Source organism: Pinus tabuliformis, chromosome 7 (genome assembly GCF_031772625.1).
Source record: "Pinus tabuliformis cultivar Carrire ecotype Pingquan chromosome 7, CPIR1, whole genome shotgun sequence".
NCBI lineage: Eukaryota > Viridiplantae > Streptophyta > Pinopsida > Pinales > Pinaceae > Pinus > Pinus tabuliformis.
In genome coordinates, this window is record NC_142293.1 from 558713151 (window position 1) to 558733697 (window position 20547).

Genomic DNA, 20547 nt, shown 5'->3' on the forward strand with positions numbered 1-20547 from the left:
AATAACTTGGAGGAAATGACTCTATGCCAATATTTTAGAACCAATTTATATCAAAAACTTAAGTGAAACTATAACATTGAAAAAAGGATAAGGAGAGGAGAAGGATGTGCCTGGCATATTGAATTGAAATATTCATCATTTTTCTTTTATATAGGGACATTTTTTATCTTACAATGAGAAGATCCTATGATCTCAATAAGAAACTAAAATGTTTCAATTATTTTTTCTCTAATATGGGTACGAGTATTTAACAGTGTTAAATCAAAGGTTATGGAAATAATTACAAAATGATCACTTATATTAATTTCATGTATAACAATAGTAGCGTGGAGGAAATAACTTTATGCAAATATCTAAATACCATTTTTTATTAAAAACTTAAGTGAAACTATAGCATTGAAAAAATGACAAGGAAAAGGTGGAAAGGACTTGAAATTTTTTAAAAATTGACAAACCTTTGACTTTAAAATAAGAGGAAACTCTTATTTAAAACTTTTGTTACCTTTATTATTATATTATATAAGTATGGAGTTTATAATTACAATATATTTAAAGTTTTAAAAAATAATAATAAAAAAAGATAAAAAACATAAAATAATAAAAGTAAATAGTGATGAAGAATAAAAAGAAATGATGTGTGTGTCAAGGAAGAATTCTCTAAATAGGCACCTCTGCTAGTTCTCAAGAAACCTCCTACATACAATTGGTCAATTTATATTGGCACATTAAAATGCTTACTGGAAGAATTTTCATTAAGAAATTTGACATAGAACATGATATCTTGGTCGACATAGAAAAAGTGATGGAGAAAATTGAAAGGCTAGTCATGAATGTCTTCGACTTGGCTAAAGCAAACAAACATCGCCTTCACCCTCTCCTTGAATCACCTCCACCAATCCAAGTGGGCTCTTCTACAACATGTAATAATCAAGAAAACCAACTTACTAGTTTATATTTTAATTTATAATCTTAGTATTGATACTGTATTTTGATTAGTTATATTTTCAATTTATGTGACAAATTGCCTTATCTATAAGTACTGTGAATTTTTGTAGAAATTTTAAATTTATACTATTAATTTAGTTTCCTAACTGATAATAAAGAAAAAATAGTCACACACACACACACACATATCTTACCTCAATAGAAAAAAAAAAGGGGGGGGGGGGGGGGGGGGGGGAAGGGGAAAAAGGAAAATATTACTTTTGAGTTTTCGTTTTTTAATTGCATGATATAATTAAATAATGATTTTAAATGGTTTGACGAAACAATTTAAATTTATAAAATTTTGAAAGAAGAAAACACCTTTTATATTAATTAATATTTTATATTTCCTTTTAAACAAAATAATTTCAATGAATTTCATGTCACATATTTTCTTAAAATTAATTATATATTACTTAATAATAAATTTAATTTCACTCCACACAAAAACTTTATCAATGTTCAAGAACTCTAATTAATTGAAATCATTATAATAAATAATAGATATTATAAACAACATAAATTCATCCTAACTCAATGTTTGACGGAGAATTCTCTTTTATGGACAAAAGTGAACTCCCTAGATCTAGTGGTTTGATCTAGAAACAACAAAGACAAAAAGACTTATTCTTTCCTTAGAGAAATTAGAACATGGAGGAAATACCTACCTGGAATCCAACACAAGTTCTCCTCTTCTCCTTACTTGTAAGCTTTAGCTCCAAATCCAAATGCTATAAATGGAACCTGCAAAACAACTAAAACAAGCAAGAACACTACAACATACAAATAGCATGTACTAACATCTCTAAACAATGAGTCAAGAAGGCATTGTAATACATATGCATTAATGAGACATAAGTATAGGAAAATAAATCACTTTTTGTATTAATGAATGTAGGAGAAATTACAAATCATGACCTTGTAGATGTCTCCCAACTATATTGTCCTTCCTTTGCCACAAAGCAAGCCTTCAATCACAACTCAAGGGCATGGATGGATAATGGATCCCTAAGCATAAAGCAGCAACATGAGGGCATAAATAAGAGTCTCCAAAATCCAACAAAGATGCCATGGGATGCTGTAAATTTATAGGGTAAATTGGGTGGTTTTGGATTTACCAATATAGGAATTAGATCCACATATGAGGGAGGATAAGCTCTAGGGATAACAAATAATACCTCAAGTATAGGAGTTCGAGATCTTGATCTAACAATAAATAGTTAAAACCACTCTGGAAGCTTCTGGAAAGAGAATATTTGAAATTGTTTTTAATTTTTACATAATTCTAGAAGCCATCACACCTACAGCAAAGGAAACATGCATTGGTGAGTGCAGTTTCTCTGTGTAAAACTTGCAACAATGAAGGTTGTATGAAGGGAAAGTATGATGGGGCTAAAAATTAGGAGTTTTAGCCATTTAACCCCGAATTCTTGGAACTTTTAGAGAGAGGATTCTCTAGGATTTGCAAGGGATGAATGCAAATTGTTAAAGGATGATGATTGATCTAGTTTGCAATCCATTTGATTGGATGTGACAAAATGACTTGTAACAAATTCCCCCATAAAGTACAAAGTTAGAAGCAGTGGCTGAGGACTGAAGTGCTTTACCATTGACAAGTCCATATCAAGAATATATTGGTTGAGATCATCGATTATCTATTACAATACTTAATCATCATGATATCATTCTTGAGGTAGGAATACCCATACTCATCATATAAGCCAAATTACATGTACAATAATCAAAGTCATGTTCACTGATGATAGATGGTGGACCTGTGCTTGGATGACTTTTTGAATGATAATAGCCATCATACTTTGTGATCTTGTATGAATCCTGAAATCATAGCCCGAATGGATGAAAATAGATATGGGGTCTTCTACCTTGTCACTCGATAGTATGAGTCTAACCATGTGAATAAATGTGTTGGGGTCGAATATGGTAGACACCATCTTATTACCGGCCAATGATGTAAGTTGTTAACAGATGTGACAGGAACCACTCATAATGATAATGGATCTCAAGGTACTATAATACAATCTATGCAGTGCGAATAAATGAGCTGAAGTTGAAAACCACAGAGAATCTTTCAGTCAAAGGTCAATGATGAGAACATGTCGCCGAAAGCGAGGAAGCTTGCCATTGAGGTATGTAAGTTCCAAGGCACTAAAGGGAGTTTCTAAGTCAACTTTATGGATAATTTGTTGATGTCGACAGGAAGCAACCCATTGCAGGAGGGCCTTGATGTATCCCCCATTAACGACACGAAACATGTATCAACATTTGAGATAGAATGCTAATGATGATACAAATTTAGTTCAGGAGCGAAATACATGAAGTAAGGCTTAATTATCATAGTAGATGTCGATTGAGGGTGGACTTTCTCTTGAACATATCAGCGACACTGATATGGAGTTGGAAACATGAACTCAAAGACCCTTCATCAAGGCTTTCATTAAGGTGTGATTAACAGAGAGGAAAGAAGATTCTCCAACCCAAAGAAGTCATGGAGATGAAGTGAAAGAGTTTCATGTTCAAGAGTGACTCACTTCCATTAATAGGTTTGGCACCCTATTTTCTCAATTTCTCAACCATTCCTGGCCAATACCTCTTTATTTTTGAAAAGCTTGAGGAGGATAATATATGCTTGATCAATAAGTTCATTCTTCGAATGAATCCTTCTGAGTAATTTTAACGAACCTTTAGACGGAGTGGTTTGGTCTCGTCATATTTTATGAGTCCAATGTTGTTCAATAATTTTACCATTCCAGCAAAGGCATAACTTGACTTCTTTTTCATGTTTAGAGAGTTCGAAAAAGAGGCGAAAAATAAAACTCCAAGATGTCATTTTCATAAATTTTTCCCTTGCCACGCTCGAGAAGGAATAAAAAATACCTAGGAGAACCTTTTATCCATGCTCAACTAAATTATTCATTTTTCAGAAATAGTCTATCAAGTCAGGAAAAGGGTTAAACTTATATTGGGTAGACATATTTTCCTTTACTTTAACAAGTTCGAAAAGACAAGTGCTCGGTAATATTTTCATGTTCTAGGAGTCTGAAAAGAGCTTAAAGAGGACTCTTCCTAAAGGAATGAGTGGTATAAAGGGTAGTAACTAGTTCCATTCATGATGGAACTGCTAAAAACATGTACAGGTCAAGAGGTAGGCTTATAGGACAACTCATCATAGTGGTTCCTCAAGAAAGGGTAAAAACCAAGTGAAAGTGAATGATCGGCAAAGTAGAAGGTGAAGATGGAATGAGAAAACTAAGGCTCATCTTGCAGAAATAGGATGATAAAAAATGGAAATCATGGGAGATAAAGTGTGGAATCCTTTTCGTAACAGTTTAACGAGCTTGAAAAAGTGATAGTACTCATATCGCCGACTTTCAATTTAATAAATGAAGAGAAAAAGATATAAATAACTTGACATTTTCATGTGTGTTTTATGAGCATGAAAAGATAACAAAAGAATATTGGTATTTTCATGAGTTTAACGAGTCTTTAAAATAATAACCGAAATGGACTCGAAATAGGTTTCACTTTACACAAACTTGAAACAAAAGAGAACTATACTTGAGAGTATTTTCATTTTTACACAAGCTTGAAACAAAAGGAAAAATATGCTTGAGATAAGTTGCATGTCCCCAACATAATGACTCAATTCTAGGCACATTCCCCCCAAGCTTCATTTCATTCACCTAAGTAGACTATCGATCACTAATAGGTGGACGGAATGAAGGTTCATTTACGAGATCAAGTGAAAGACTCGAGTTAACATTTACGAGATCTAATTAAAGGCTCGAGTTGGAGGGGGATCTATTTGATTTTTTAATGAGCTTGACATAGGAAAATAACTATGCTCAAAAGTTTGTTTCATTTTTATGTGAGATTGAAACATAGAAGAAACTACACTCATGGTGACCTGTTTCATTTTTTTAATGAGCTTGACACAGTAAAAGAACTATGCTATGGGCACCTTGTTTCATTTTTAACAAGCTTGACACAAGAAAAGGAAATTTTCTTATAACTATTTATCTTGATCATGGCCCCCAAGAGGCTATGGTCTCCAAGAGGTTTTCATCAGATGAGAGAATAACACTCTAGAAGGGATACATATCAAGGTATCCAATGGAAAGATTAGGCTCCAATGCCTCCAATAAATGATTCACCATATCACTTATTTGATCCAGGTCAAAAGAAATCGAGCAAAAAATGAAAGGCTCTTCTTCATTTGAAGGTGCAGGCATGGGACATGTTGCCACATAATTAACCTGTGGTGGGGGAGATACCATTTTCATATTTGGAACATTTAGGGAAGTCGAATGAATGAAAGTCAAATTAGGTCCAACAATTGAAAGCTAGTTGATAATCACAATTTTTCCATTATGCGGGAAAAACATCACTCGAAAGAGTGTGGACACGACAACGTTCATATCATAAATTCAATTTCACCCAAGGAGTAAATTGAAATCCATGGGGCCCATGACTACCATAACATCAACATATATAGTTTTTCCTTCCAAGTTTACAGGTAGTTGAGGAAGGATCCCTAACAGTTGACTGGTTCTCTTATTAAAAGCCAATAGATTCAGAGCAGCGGACAAAAGCTGAGGGGAACCCAAATATTTCTAAGTAGTCGAGGATATAATGCTAAAGAAAGCTCCGTCATCTATAACAGTGCGACAAATATTTTTATCACAAGCCTTCACCATGATCTAAAAAGGCATGTAAGAAGGGATATGACGGTTTGTCAATTGATTCCAATCCAAGGAAATGACATCATTACTTGGAGAGGTTTCTATGACAATGGGGCAAATGTCCCCTTGTTTGATGGAATCTGAAGAAATAAGAAGAAACTAAGCAGTATGAATGTCACTTTCTATGGAAAAGTGTGATCGACTAAAGGTGGAATTGAGTCAACCACTTTATCAACCAATGGTTGGTTGGGAACAGACTCATGGGATTCACATTTAGAGAGAGTTCGATTGACTAAAGATGGATTCGAGTCAATTATTTCATCAACTAGTGAAGGATTCAGGGAAAGTTTTCGGTAACCAGCTGGAAGTTGTTGTTGTGAAGCAGTAAAGGTTTCCAACACTTTGGGTGCTTCATCTAAACAAGGCAAAATGTGAATTGGATGATTCCATTCACATAAATTATAGGTAAACTTAACTTTACCATTATTTCTGTGAGCCTTATTAGCACTAGTCGACGGTTGGTCACCAACATGATCTCCAGAGGCTAGCGACAAGGGATGATACGAGCTTGTAGACCACACTTATAATACCCAAGGAATACTAGGAGGTGGTCACCCTTACAAAGAATGTAAGGGAATTTGACTTTATATGGCTTTGAAGGACTAGATAAATCAACAAAAATGGTTGCTTATTTTCCCCCTTGCTTATTTGGCTTCTTCATCTTCTTCCTTTTCTTATTTTTCTTAACCTCCTGGTTACTAACACTGATAATTTCACCAGGCGAGGAAGAAGAAAGGGAATAAGATACAACATGGGAAGAAGGCAAAGGGTCAACTTGAGGTCGATGTTTTTCAAGTGGACTTGATTGTGAAGTAGTTTGGACATTCATAACCAAAGAAGTTGAAAACAATTAAACAACAAAACCTATGGTGAATTTGGGAAGAGACAACGTAGCCATATAAGGAGCACTGATATTTCCAAAAGAAGGAAAAGGACCAAGATTCCCGTCAAAGGGGTTTCCTTGACTAGTAGACTCAGTAATTGTTGCCATCAGGTTTAACCTAAGTTCCACAAAGGAATTGTTCCATGATGAGCATGTTGTTCCATGGGTAATTAATTGATTTTAGAAATTAAAGGCACAAATACAAATAAAATGGGGGTAGCTAGGAAAAAGGGTTTACCAAGTCACCATGAACTAAAATATATCTTTGCTAGTACATGCAGGTAATCTCCCCGAATGTTATGCTTGGCGTATCATAGTTAACAAGGCGTCTGACTTGATTACCTATGGCAGGATTGCAACCTGGTGGGGACTTCCAAAATATATCCAGAGGTATGTGTAAGCGCACTCTGTAGTAGTGATGTCTAATGTGTAACCGTTCGATGGTAGCGTTCCTATATACTCATATGTATGTGGAGCGTCATCCTATATACCCAAAGGTACATGGAAGAACATTTTGATATACTTCGATGTGCATGAAAAAACAACCGTCCTCGTGATGTAACATTGAGAAGTAACCAAAACTCCTACATTTAATGACACAGGAAATCATCTTCTAGCATAGACCACTATGTGTGTCATTAATTTTCCAAATGATCCTTAGGTTAATTGAATAAATTTTAAAGATGATCTTGATTTAAGTTTCAATTTCAAGGTTCGTGAAACAAATTCACCTAAACTTCCTATAATGCAACTAGCATGATTAAAAAAAAAATTGTTCAATGAAGATCTATCTACGGGAAGGAAGATGCTTCAAACAATAATGAAAAAAATAATGATGCAACAAACCAAAAATTCCTAACCTAATATCTCCAAATTTACTATTCCAATTCAATTCAAATCCTAATGCATTAAGAAAATGAAATCTTTTCTTTTCTTTTCCTTTTCAATTTTCAAATGTAATGAAAATGAAATATCACTAGATTATTGAATCAAAAGAATTCATATAGACTAGAAATAAAATGAAAGTCTTTTATCAAATCAACAATCAAGACAAGTGATTAAAAACCCTAATTTAAAAGGAGAAACAAAAACAAACAAAATCTCATCAAAAGGAAAACGCACTTAAATTTAAACACACTAATGGCTTTACAGAGACATAGACCAGTTCAAAGACTTGGGAAAATACACTGGGTCATAACAAATCTCAGATAAAGGAATAAAAAAGAAAATTTTGCATCCTACGGGGACTATTGCAGAATACATATGATAACCAGTGTGAGTCATCACACCCACAAAGAGAGACAAGTGCACAGGGTCACTCTATCTCATACCAGAAAGTGCACTAAAGTTGATTTTGTTCAAAAGACGAAACAAAAACCCTACCAAGCTTAGAATTATACTTTCCTAATACTGATTACTATCTGAAAAAAGTAAAATTGAGTTGCTTTCAAAGGTCTAAAATGATTAGAAAAATGAAACCACTAAAGGAACCTCTCGTTCCCCAATATGGTCGCCAAGTTGTTTAACGGATAATTCCCTTTCTGTGGACAGAGGAAAACTCCCTAGATTGAGTGGATGGATCTAGAAACAATAGAGACAAAAATTCTTATGCTTTCCTTAGAGAAATTAGAACATGTATGAAAGACTTACTTGGAACCCAACGCAATTTATCCACTTCTCCTTGCTTGTAAGCATTAGCTCCAAATACAAATGCTATAAATGAAACTTGCAAAACAAAAATAAGCAAGAACACTACAACATACAAATATCATGTACCAACATCTCTAAAGAATAAGTCAAGAGGGCATCGTAATAAATATGCATTAATGACACATATGTATAGGAAAACAAAGCACTTTTTGTATGAATGAATGTAGGAAAAATTGCAACCCTTTACATATATTGACCTTGTAGATGTCTCCCAACTATCTTGTATTTTATTTGCCACAAAGCAAGCCTTCAATCACAACTCAAGTGCATGGATGGATAATGGGTCCCTAAGCACAAAGCAACAACATGAGGGCATAACTGAGAGTCTCCAAAAGGCAACCTAAACTCCATGGAAGGCAAAAAAATTATAGGGTAAATGAGGTGATCTGGGAATTACCAATCTAAGTCTAAGATCCACATATAAGGGAGGATAAGCTCTAAGGATAAGAGATAAGACCTCAATTATAGGATTTTGAGATCTTGATTTAACAGTAAATAGTTAAAACCACTCGAGAATCTTCTGGAAAGAGAAGATTCAAAATTATTTTTAATTTTTACCAAATTCTAGATGCCATAGCACCTACAACAAAGGCAACATGCTTTGGTCAATGTAGTGCTCTGTGTACAACTTGCAATAGTGCAGGTTGAATGAAGGAAAAGTGCGACGAGGCTAAAACTTAGGATTTTGAGCTATTTAACCCAGAATTCTTGGAACTTTTGGAGAGAGGATGCTTTAGGCTTTGCAAGGGATGAATGAAAAGTGTTCAAGGATGATGATTAATCTGGTTCCTAGGCCATTTGATTGGACGTGACAAAATCATCTATAACACTAAGAATCTACCGAGTGCTAAGAGAGATCAAATGTATTTTGACTTTAAAAGAGGTTTGCATGTCAAGGAATTTGATCCCTCTGAGTGCTTGGTATATCCAGAGTTAAGATGGATCTAGGCTTGTTTAATTTCCACCCTTAAACAGACTATATTCTACATGAATATTGTGGGTCATTTTTATTTTTATTTGATTTTAATAGGGTTATTTTTTTTATCAAGTGAAAATGTTTACATTACATTACGCTAAATTATAACATCTCTATCATACTGGCTGGAGAGCACCTCTTCAGGAAATGATTTTTTTTTAAATTAGCATAGATCAATCTTAATTCTAGATTTACCAATCACCAAGGGATCAAATCTCTCAAGATGCAAAGTTTTTTTTGAATGCAAAACTTAAGGAATGTTTTGCATGTTGACATATTTGTTTCCTCTTAGTTATTGGTAGATTTGAAGCTAAGATGGATCTATGTTGATTTTGAACAACACACACACACACACACACACACACACACTATATATATATTATATATATATATATATATATATATATATATATATATATATATGACATTGAAATATTTTATTTATGATTCACATTCTACACATTAAAATGTTAATACTGCCTCAATCATATTTGGAAGTAGAATACATACATCTATATGACACTCTCTCTTTATATATAATCATTTTTGTTATCAATATTTTTTAAAATGTTACATGTTTATTTATCTGTCTCTCTCTATATATTTTTTGTTATTAATATTTAAAATCTTACAACTCAATTGCATATTAAAAAATGAATTAATTAGAAATCCCCTCCCCCCCGGCAAAAAAAAACTAAATCCATATTAAACTTTTTTCACTAATAAAATGTTATATGTGTGTGTGTGTGTGTGTGTGTGTGTGTATGTGTGTGTGTGTATATCTATCTATATATATATATATATATATATATATATACTTTTATTTTTTTCTTATATAGTATATACATAGTTGACATTGAAATATTTTATTTATGATTCACATTTTACACATTAAAATATTAATACATGTCCCAATGGAAGTAGAAAACATATATCCATAGGACTTTCTCTATATAAGTAAATATTTTTGTTATAAATATGTTTTAAAATGTTATATGTTCACTTATTTGTCTATCTGTATATAAGTTTTGTTATTAATATTCAAAATGTTGCATGCTAACTCCATAATAAAAAAATAAATGAATTACAAATGGAACCTATTTATGGAATAAGACTTGAATATATATATATATATATATATATATATATATATATATATATATATATATATATATATATATATATATATATATATATACACAGTTGACATTGAAATATTTTATTTATGTGTAATATCACAACCTTTAAAGCTCATGTATTTACATATGGTAAAATATTATTAATTTATTTAACCGTTACATTAAGAATTCATTGCAAAACTAATTTTAACATCTATGAACTGAAATGACTAAAGAATAAGATTTAGAGGAGGTAAGGGGTCCATTTTTTGGTAGGTGAACTTTTCTTCAGCTTTTGAAGGAAATGAAAAAAATACCCTTCGCACAACTTGGCCAGAAAAATTCCTGCAGTACCTAGAGGATCCACAAGCATTCTACTACTAAAAAAAAACAAAAAACTACGATAGACAAAACAAAACTGTGGAGTGTGATGGCCTTAATTAAATATGAATGTAAAGGAGAGAAGGTGCAAATGGATTTGCAAAGACACCACTGACATAGAACTGAATATGGAAGCAGAAGCTAAGAGAACAAAGGGTAGATTCTTCAAGGAAAAGATAAGTGATATGTGTGTTGAATTCTTGAAATATTACATGGCTAGATTAATGGTGTTAATTCCATGGTTTTGTGTATAAAAGTTAAGTTAACCTTATTATTGTTTTAAAAAAAGTTTGTCTTTTTCTTATGCATAACAAGATGGGTTAACTATGATATTTTCTTGAAAAACGAATGCATGAGAACCTTGCACGTAAAAGATAAAGAAGCTATCATATTCTCTTGGAAAAAATTCGTGCGAACCGTTCACATAAAAGATAGAAATACATGTCATATGTTAGAGAAAGAATGTGTTTTTATAAACAAAAATAATAGCTAATATGTAGTTGCATGCAAAAATAACAATTATGTTAGTTTCCTTTGGAAAAGACTATGTGTTCATATGCAGAATAATTGTTGCTATGGTTTTAAACTCCTCAAAGAGGAATATGTGTTTATTTTTTATAGACGCTTTGAGGAACAAACAGGTATTGGATGATCTTTCCTTTTAAGAACAAGAACATGTTTTTGCATGTGAAATAATAACCCTTGAGTTAGATTACTTGAAAAGAATATGTGATTATTTTTATAGATTTTTGAAAATGACCATGTACTTATACGCATATAGATAATAGTTATTTTTCTAATTTTCTTGGAAAAAATATGTGTTTAGGTGCACAAAAACAACAGTCGTCATGTTAGTTTTTCTTGGAGAGAATATGTATTTATGTACATAAAAAGGTTAGCTAATGTGTTCGTGTTCTTGGAAAATAACATGTGTATTTATTTATTTTTTTTTTTTTTTCTGAATCAGTCTATTTCTATTATAGTACAAAAAAGTCAAAAGTTACATCAGAGTTACAACAAGGCCGTGGCCTTGTAAATCTTGCCATGAGATTGACAGATTGCCCAGAATTACACATGCCAAAATTGAACACAGTCAAAAATTGGGTGACTTCCTTCTGTTGCGTCTTCTCCTAAGACTCTAAACAGTGCATAACAGAGACATGCTGAGGTAGACAATCATAACGATGATGAACAATGCTTAAACATGGACTTACAAACATATTGACCCATATTGCTGACACAAAGACTTTGAGACCCAGACTAGAGCCGAACACATACAGAAAAACAAGATTCGAAGACAGAGTAAAACGCCTACTTCCAAGGTTGCCGAGAGCGAAATGCCTGACCGGATCAATCATCGTCCGTGGTGTATGGTTTTTCCTCTACCCTACACCCAAATTGTAGGGAGTCTTCCGAATCTGAGAGTGGGACCACCGAGCTGGTTGGGACTCCCTGAGTAGGCTCGCTTGGACCCGCCAGGCCTGCTTGAGTAGCTAAGGAGGAACTAACTAGGCGTTGCAGATCAATTGTGGGCACTGTCCCTTGAACTGGTGGATTTTCCAGATTTACTTCTGCCTGACCTTTGAGATTATCACAATTCTCTACAGTAACAGAGACAATGAAAGTGGAGTTGGCGAGTGTGCAGGGTATCCGATACCTGACCGTAGGATGCGCCTCATGTCCACATTCTGTAATGCTTCCTCTCCCATGCCCTCTGCCACGGCCAGCTCTGTTGCCATGGAGGCGGTGCTGCTCAGGTGCTAATTCGACGGAGGAAGAAGGGGAAATGGGGGCAGACCTCTGAGTGGTTCCCCGACCGCGAGAGCCTCCTCGTCTGCTGCTCATTCTAAGCCGCTCTCACCACATTGCCGGATTCAGAGGATGAACCAGCGTGCAGATACCCGGAGAGGAGAAATTAACCAGGACGGAGGCCGCAAAATTTGGCGTGCAATGCTTATAAACCATTCGCAGGCTTGGAACAATGTCTAAATTGGGCGCAGAGAATGAATTCCCCTGAGCAATGCCCCACACCACAGAGGAGTGCGCTAGTGTTGCAGTGGTATGCAAAACGACTGCAAAGGAATGGCAGGAGCTCTAGGGTTATGTAGCTCCATCGCACAAGTTACCAGGAGGTGTATTAGGGAGGACAAGACCGGAGTTAGAACCTGCATTAAAGATCCTGCATGCGACCAGCTAAAACATGCTGTGGGGTACTGGGTGGCGTGCATGGGCTGACACCTGCCCATGTGAAGCGCCACCTTGGAACTGCCAAACTCATTGATCACCCGCATCCGGGAGGGAGAGATCTTTCTGCACCAAAGAAATGCAATCCTTTTTGAGTTGGTCATCATCTACCATGTCAAGAGATCCTGAGAAGTGGGGAAGTAGCTGAGTTACGCCCTGGTTAGCTAGTTTGTCTGCTACTTGATTTGCTGTTCTTCGAACATGCTGGAAGGTTATGCTTTGGGGATTTTTGAGCTTTTCCTCCAGTGATTCCAATCTACTGAGCAATCTCCAGCTTGATGCAATCTTGACTGCTGTGGAACCTGCTTGTATTCTTTTAGCAGCGGCTATAAGAATGAGAGAGTCTCCTTCGACCTCAAGAGGGAAGAAGTGTTTTTTTTCTGCAATGCAGATCCCTTCCCAAAGTCCTTCCAATTCTGCTGCATTGTTAGTGTCTTTGCCAATCGATCCATAGAATATATGCAATATTTCTCCCGTGTGGCTTCTGAAGATTCCTCCAAATCTCGTAGGCCCAGGATTACCTTTGGCAGCCCCATCAAAATTTAGCTTGTAGGAGTTGATTGCCGGTGGGGACCAGAATAGCTGAGAGGCAGTGCTAGTTGTGGGACGGGTACTGACCTTTGCTAAGAAGGAGAGGTCGAAATTCCATTCTTTCAATATGTTGCATTCCTGCTGAGATTCTGGCAGATCTGTATCATACCAGGTTCTGATGGCTAGAGTTTCTTGTAAATTTTTTTTGAAGAGGAGCCACAGAGCATCTATTGACCAGTAGGAATTATTGAAGATTCTGTAGTTTCTTTCCTTCCAGAGAATCCAATATAGAAAGCCTGGTATTAGACTCCACAGAGAGTTAAGAAGCTGACTTTTAAAAGGGTTCTTAGTCCATTTCCTTATAGTTTTTGTTACATCCTCCATTCTTGCTTCCGATCTCATGTTACATTTTTCAACTCTCTTCCAGAGTTGCGTAGCTAGTGGACATGTTTCCATTAAATGACTGATGGTCTCAGAGTGGAGATTACAGTTTGTGCATCTTGAGGGCCCAATGAATCCACGCTTTAACAAGTTGTCCCATGTGAGTATGCGCCTTTTACTTAGAAGCCATAAGAAAGTTGAGATTTTGGGCCATATTCCTAGTTGCCAAACGTTTTCCCATATTTGGTCCTTGTCTGTCTGGATATCTGAATAGCACAGTCGGTGTGCTTCTTTAGTGGTGAATGTTCCTTTGGCCATATGACCCCATCTGAGTTTGTCCTGCTGGTTGGAGTAACGAATCCTTCTGTAGGTGAGTTCTTGATCTATGTCAGAATGCGTTTCTCCCTGCCAGTCCATCTGCCAGAGGCTAGCGGGTTTCCAGATTTGGAAGTCATGATGTGTGGGTTGTTGCCAGAATTGATGAACACAGGTGAGGTTCGTCTGCTGCATGTGAATTTGCCAAAGTGGCTTTTGGAATAAAGTTGCCAGTTTTGGGAGTTGTTGCCATGAATCCTCCCAGAACCTTGCCGTCGTGCCTGAGTGAATTTCCTAGAAGCTATGCTCTTGAATGAAATTGCTGTGAAGCTTTGTAGTATTCCATATTAGAGATCCTTGGGTTGTGGAGTTGATTCTGATAAGATCGCTCCATTGACTGCCCGGGGCATATTTGGCTTGCCAGAGTCTGGCTTATGGTGAGTGTGGCTTGGAGATCCAATTCCACCACATTCGTGCTCCCATTGTATTGTTGCTTTGTAGAGGATCTCTCAAGCCTAGACCTCCTTCAGATTTGAGTTTGCAGACTTCTTTCCAATTGACAAGAGCCCATTTTCTGTTCAGGCCGGAGGAGCCCCATAGGAAGTTGTGCTGAAGGTTGCGTATGACTTTAAGGACCCATTTTGGCGCTGCCATGATGGAAAAAAGATACAAATGCATTGCCTGTAAGACCGATTTAATTAAGACAAGTCTGCCAGCCATGTTTAGAGCATGAAAAGTCCATGAAGAAAGCTTGGATTCTAATTTATCTAGGAGAGACCTCCAAGAAGCATGCTTGATGGTAGAGTCAGCTAGGGGTGCTCCTAGGCATTTTGAAGGAAGCTTGGATATGGTGAACCCCAGAATTCTAGCAATATTCCTTTGCGTGGAGGGGGGGGGGGTGTTGAAAAAGAAGAGCTGAGATTTCGAGGCATTGATGGAGGTGCCAGAGGCGTCGGAGAAGAGGGAGAGCAGGGATTTGAAGACAGAGGCCTCTTGAGAGGATGGATGACCAAATAACATAGTGTCGTCTACAAACTGCTGATGGGACTGGGGATTGAGACCATGGAGGGAGATTCCTTTTAAAGTATGGGAGGAAACAACGGATTTGAGTAGCCTACTAAGCCCTTCTGCCATTAGGACAAAGAGGAAAGGTGAAAGGGGATCCCCCTGCCTGATGCCACGTGAGGGACGGAAGGGAGAAGAAGGAGAACCATTCAGCAAGACAGAGATGCTGGGAGAGGAAATTAGGTTCATGATCCATCTGGTCCAAGTTGAACTGAAACCGAAAGCCAGTAACATTTTGTGAATGTAATTCCAACTGAGTTTATCAAAGGCTTTAGAGAGATCCAGTTTTAGAATCATACCTGGTCTTCTAAGAAGCTTTAATGAGTGAATCACCTCGTTTGATAGAATTATACCATCCATGATCTGTCGTCCTTCTACATATCCCGTCTGTTCTGGAGAAATGAGAAGTGGAAGGAGAGGTTTGAGCCTATTCGCTATTACCTTTGAGATGAGCTTATAGATAACATTGCATAGCGCTATTGGTCTATATTTTTCAGGCTTATTTGGTTCTTCACCTTTGGGAACCAACGCTAGGAAGGTTGAATTGAGGGCAGGAAGAATCCAGTGCATAATTCTTGATTCCTCCACAAGTTCCCATACTTCTGCCTTGATGAGCTCCCAAAATTCATGAAAGAAATTGGCTGTGAAGCCATCAGGCCCAGGAGCCTTGCCATCTTTGAGTTGGGCCATAGCTTCTTCAACTTCCCTCAGTGACGTCGGCTGGAGCAGTTTGTTGTTGTGGTCCTCCGTTATGATTCGAGGAATGTGTTGCGTGATAGTTCTAATTGCCTCATCTCTGTTACCTGTGCGCTCCCTAAGAATATCCTGAAAGTAGCCTGTGAACTCCTTCTCCATATCTTCATGTGCTTCTACTCTTTCCCCATGTTGATTGTTGATAAATGCAATGTTATTGTGCATTCGCCTTTGGATGGCGGTTTTATGGAAGAATTTGGTATTCTTTCCCCCCTCTTTTAGCCACCTGATTCTGGATTTTTGACGCTAGAGAATTTCCTCTTGTTGCCTGCGTTCTTCAATTTGATTCCAAAGGATCTGCTCCTGATGTGTCTGTTCATCTGTTCTACCTTCTAGGATGAAATTTTGTTAAAGCGCTTTCATTTGCTATTCCAGCCTCTTGCGATTCTCCTGTATGTTGCCAAAATGTGTGCGATTCCAGACTTTGAGTACTTGTTTTAAGATTTTCAACTTTTGTTGGAATTGATACATTTTGGCACCCTTTGGTGGTATAAAAGATTTCCATGCCTTACTTACCACTGTCTTGAAGTTTGGACTTGTGAGTCAGAAGGCTTCGAATCGGAAGGGTCTATTGCTACGAGTGCCTGGCCGAGACCATTGTAACATAATTGGCTAGTGGTCAGATCCTCCTTGGGGTATGATGGAAGCGTGGAAGTCCCCTCCCAGATGTATTGCATTGTCCGAAATGAGGAACCTGTCGAGCCTAGAGGCTATGTTATGAATTCCCCTACGCTTATTGGTCCAAGTAAAGATTCCATTGGAGGTTGGAATATCCATGAGTTGATTGTTCTGAATGAATTCTCTGAGGCCATTGCTGTCACTGTCTAACCTGATTCTGCCTCCTTTTTTCTCCTCCATTGATTTTATGATGTTGAAGTCTCCTCCGCCGATCCAGAGGGGGAACTGCCTGTTCTCATTTAGAATAGAGATTGTTTCCAAAAGATCTAGTTTTTGCTGAATAGACTGCGGAAAATACACATTTGAGAGATGCCCATGGATGTTGGTACCAATGAGGTGGAAGGACGCTTGGATGAGGTGATGGGTAGCATGGAAATCATATAGTGAAAGAGTCTGCAGATTCCATAGAATGGCAAGTCCGCCTGAAGCCCCTGAGGCGTCAACTAAAATTTAGCAGCTACCTGCCGAGATCTTGTTTCGAATTCTTTCTATAGCTGTGTTGCTGCTTTTTGTCTCTTGCAGAAAAACTATGGATGGTTTTTCTTGTTGAATCAGGTTTTTTATCATCCGGTGTTTTGAGGGGCTATTGAGTCCTCTCACATTCCATGAGATGAGCTTCATGGATACTGAGGTTTGGGTTTATAGAACTTTGTCAACTTAGGGAATCGCCCCGATTCCATAAGTATTTCTCCTACTATTATGGTCCGCTGAAGGTCTGTCTTGCGTCCCCTTTTCTTGGTTTCTTTGAGAGTTTTTTTTACGTCCCAGGGGCTTCCTCCTTGTATACCAAGACTTTTGTTGTGCTGCACTTTGGTCAAGACACCTTCAAGCCTGTCGATTTGCCAAGGGGGAATTGAGTTATATTCTTTTTGTTTGCAGGCCGTTTCAAGTTTGAAGATATCAAGACCATCTAGGCTGACATGCTCCGGATCTTCCTCCATGATGATAGGGGAGCTCTGGTCTTCCTCATCTGCGTCTTCCTGTAGACTGAGTGCAAGAGCTGCATCTAGGTCCATGGCCGAGGCCTGCTGTTTGAAATCTAGAACAGATTTCCCCTGGGAAGAGGGGAAAGGGCTGAGATCTGAAACCATCTTATTTTTATCCAAAAGAGGATTAGGAGAGGGGCGAGAAGAGACTAGATCTGAGGACTGCATGGGGGCTAAGGGGTTAAGGGAAGAAGAAGGCAAAGAAATATTCTCCTTGGGTTCAGAGCTTGGTATATCCTGCGGATCTTGAGTAGCAAGCAGAGTGAATCTGTTCTGGGTATCTGATTTGATGGCGTTATCAGGGGCTACCTGGGTTTTCTTGGCATGCCTACGACGGTTAGGAACTTTGGTGAATCCATCCGAGTCTTTATTGGCTTCATTGGAGGCAGTTTTTGACTGCGAGTTCAGAGGACAGTCTCGGAAGAGGTGGCCATGCTCATGGCATTTACGACAGCGAAAGGGGATATGCTCATAATCTAAAGGCTATGTCCATTCAAAGTCATCATGAAAGAGACTTACCGAGTCAGCTAAAGCCTTGGTCAGGTGCATCTGAACATAGATCCTGGCGTACGAGGTGTATTTGGGGGTTTTTGTTTCCACCGCAACTTTGATGAAGGTCCCTAGTTTGTTGCCAATATCTGCTAGCGTTTCTTCCTTCCAGTATTCCACTGGGAGGGAATACATTCGTATCCATACTGGAGCCCAGCTGAAATCTTCTTTATCAGGGTTAAATCTTGGCTTCCACTCCGTGAGATAAAGTCCTGAGGAGTTAAAGAAATATGGCCCGCCTTCGAATACCCGCAATTTGTCCTCAACACAATGGAAGATGGTTGTGAAGAAGCCTTTCGGTCCAAGCTACAGGGTGACCTGTCCTTTGGGCTTCCATTTTGAAGCTATCCAACCCTGCAATGCCTTTTCAGTAGGCCAGAATCCAAGAAACTTTCCTATTAGTGCATGATCCTGCATGTATTGGATCTCACCGTTAATGCGATGGCTTGGAAGATCAACCTTAATGCGCTCTGCAGCCTTCGGGATACAGGTGGCCGAGGTCACCTTTGGTCGTGACGAAGAGGCTTTCTGGTGCGCATCTTTTTCCATGTCCACCGCATCGCTCTGAGCTGCGGGTATCTCTTTTCCATTCGTCCTTTGTCCTCCCTGCTCAGATTCAGGGACAGCGCCAGAAGGGGTCAGAGGAGTCGCGTGCTGATTCGTGTCAGAGGCTGGAGGGACGAGAGGAGGGGGGGAGGAGCCCTCCCCTCCTACAGTCTTAGCCATTGAAGGCTGTCATAAGGAGTCCGGCGGCGCGAGCTTGAACCGTCAGAGGAGATCTGTGATTAGGGTTCTCAGAAGTTTTGCAGGCAGGATGATCTCTGCATCTTTGTCTCTAGTTTTACTATCCAAAAATAACATGTGTGTTGCATGCAAAAGAGAATCACTATTGAGAAATAAGTATTTATATGCACAAGGATAATGGTTGTGAGGCTAACATATTTTGAAAAGAATATGAATTTACATGCACAAAGATCATAGTTAATGTGCTAGTTTCTTTTAAAATATGAGAGTTGCAATAGTTTTTCTTTTGAAAATAATATGCCTTGTGCAAGAAATAGTAGTTAGTGTGGTGTTTAACTTTGAAAATACTTCCCTCATATTGTCTGAAGAGATGGGGATAACCATGGAGGTTCTTTTAAATATTACCGTATTCATGGATATAAAAGCAAAATGTAATTGTTTCCCTTTCTCACGATACATGTGAAGTAGGGACAAGTGAGCATGCTTTGGTAATATTCATGTATATTACCTTATGCACGTAAGATATGAATGGACGAACCTGTGTCATAATCATGCATGTGTAAAGATAAACAAACATGTTTTGGTAGTTATCTACTTTTAATTAATGCATGTGCAATGTTAATAAAGAGACATGTCTCAATACTTTGTATGTGTTTTAATTATGCACATGAAAAGATACTTGGAGCATAACTAGTAAAAGATTTATTAGTTGGATGTCATAGTTTTCTAACACTAGTAATTGCACAAAAAGATTATAACTCTTGCGAAGGACGGATTATATTTAACATTATGTCAAACAAAAAACTAGTGGTCCATGCAGATTGAAGGAATGCCAACTGCATGATAATCCACTGATGGAAACAACCAGACCACAAAGACATAATGTTCAAGGATTTGTGGGTAAATGATATCATGATTAATGTAATAACTTCTAGCTAGTTATGTTGTATTTAAGATGATATTTCTTTGTAATATTTTTTGACAATGGTCAAGGGATGGACTCCCTTACATCCATTGAGTGAGGGGTGAACACCCTCATGAGACGTTTAATAAAATTAAATGATTTTTGGTTTTTCCCTACAAGGTTTCCAGGGTATATCAGAGTTTAATGATGTGTTTTCCTTTTGTGTCATTCTAATGATGTTGCTTCCTTGCATGGCAATTAACATTTACATCATCAAATATGTGAATAACTATCCTATGTAAATGAATTATGAAAATGATATAAGATTACAACAGAGAGCTTTATGTTAATATGTTGCTACAATGGTTGTTCGTTATGTAACTTTCTATTCCATTTATAAAGTTAATTTATGTAATGACAATAATCTTATCTAATGGTCAGTGAAGGAGTATGGATTAAGTAATTCATAGCATTACATGCTAGTAAATTATGTGAAAATTTTCTAATCTTATGTGTTTTTACACGAGGTTTACTGAGGGATGTTACAAGTGGTATTAGAGCAAAAGATTGCAACATTGGTGCCTT

At 37.3% G+C, this 20547-nt stretch overlaps 1 protein-coding gene across 1 annotated transcript; it reads right to left on the minus strand.

The window, feature by feature from the left end:
• Nucleotides 1-16713: 16713 nt before the first annotated feature.
• Nucleotides 16714-19040, minus strand: LOC149248608 (uncharacterized). The gene is made up of 4 exons (XM_089450596.1): nt 18746-19040; nt 18285-18526; nt 17567-18161; nt 16714-17210 (listed from the first exon to the last, which is right to left on the minus strand). The coding sequence occupies exons 1-4, from the start codon at nt 19038-19040 to the stop codon at nt 16714-16716; spliced, it is 1629 nt and encodes a 542-aa protein (XP_089306722.1).
• Between the last annotated feature and the right edge of the window lie 1507 nt (nt 19041-20547).

Bases quoted from the DNA above. Each gene is read 5' to 3' on its own strand.
- LOC149248608 (XM_089450596.1), bottom strand. From the start codon at position 19,040: ATGGCTAAGACTGTAGGAGGGGAGGGCTCCTCCCCCCCTCCTCTCGTC. The intron at 18,162-18,284 runs GTAAGTCTCTTT...CTGAACTCGCAG, and splicing joins CCAAGGCTTTAGCTGACTCG to TCAAAAACTGCCTCCAATGA. The intron at 17,211-17,566 runs GTATACAAGGAG...TTGACGCCTCAG, and splicing joins GCAGCACAACAAAAGTCTTG to GGGCTTCAGGCGGACTTGCC.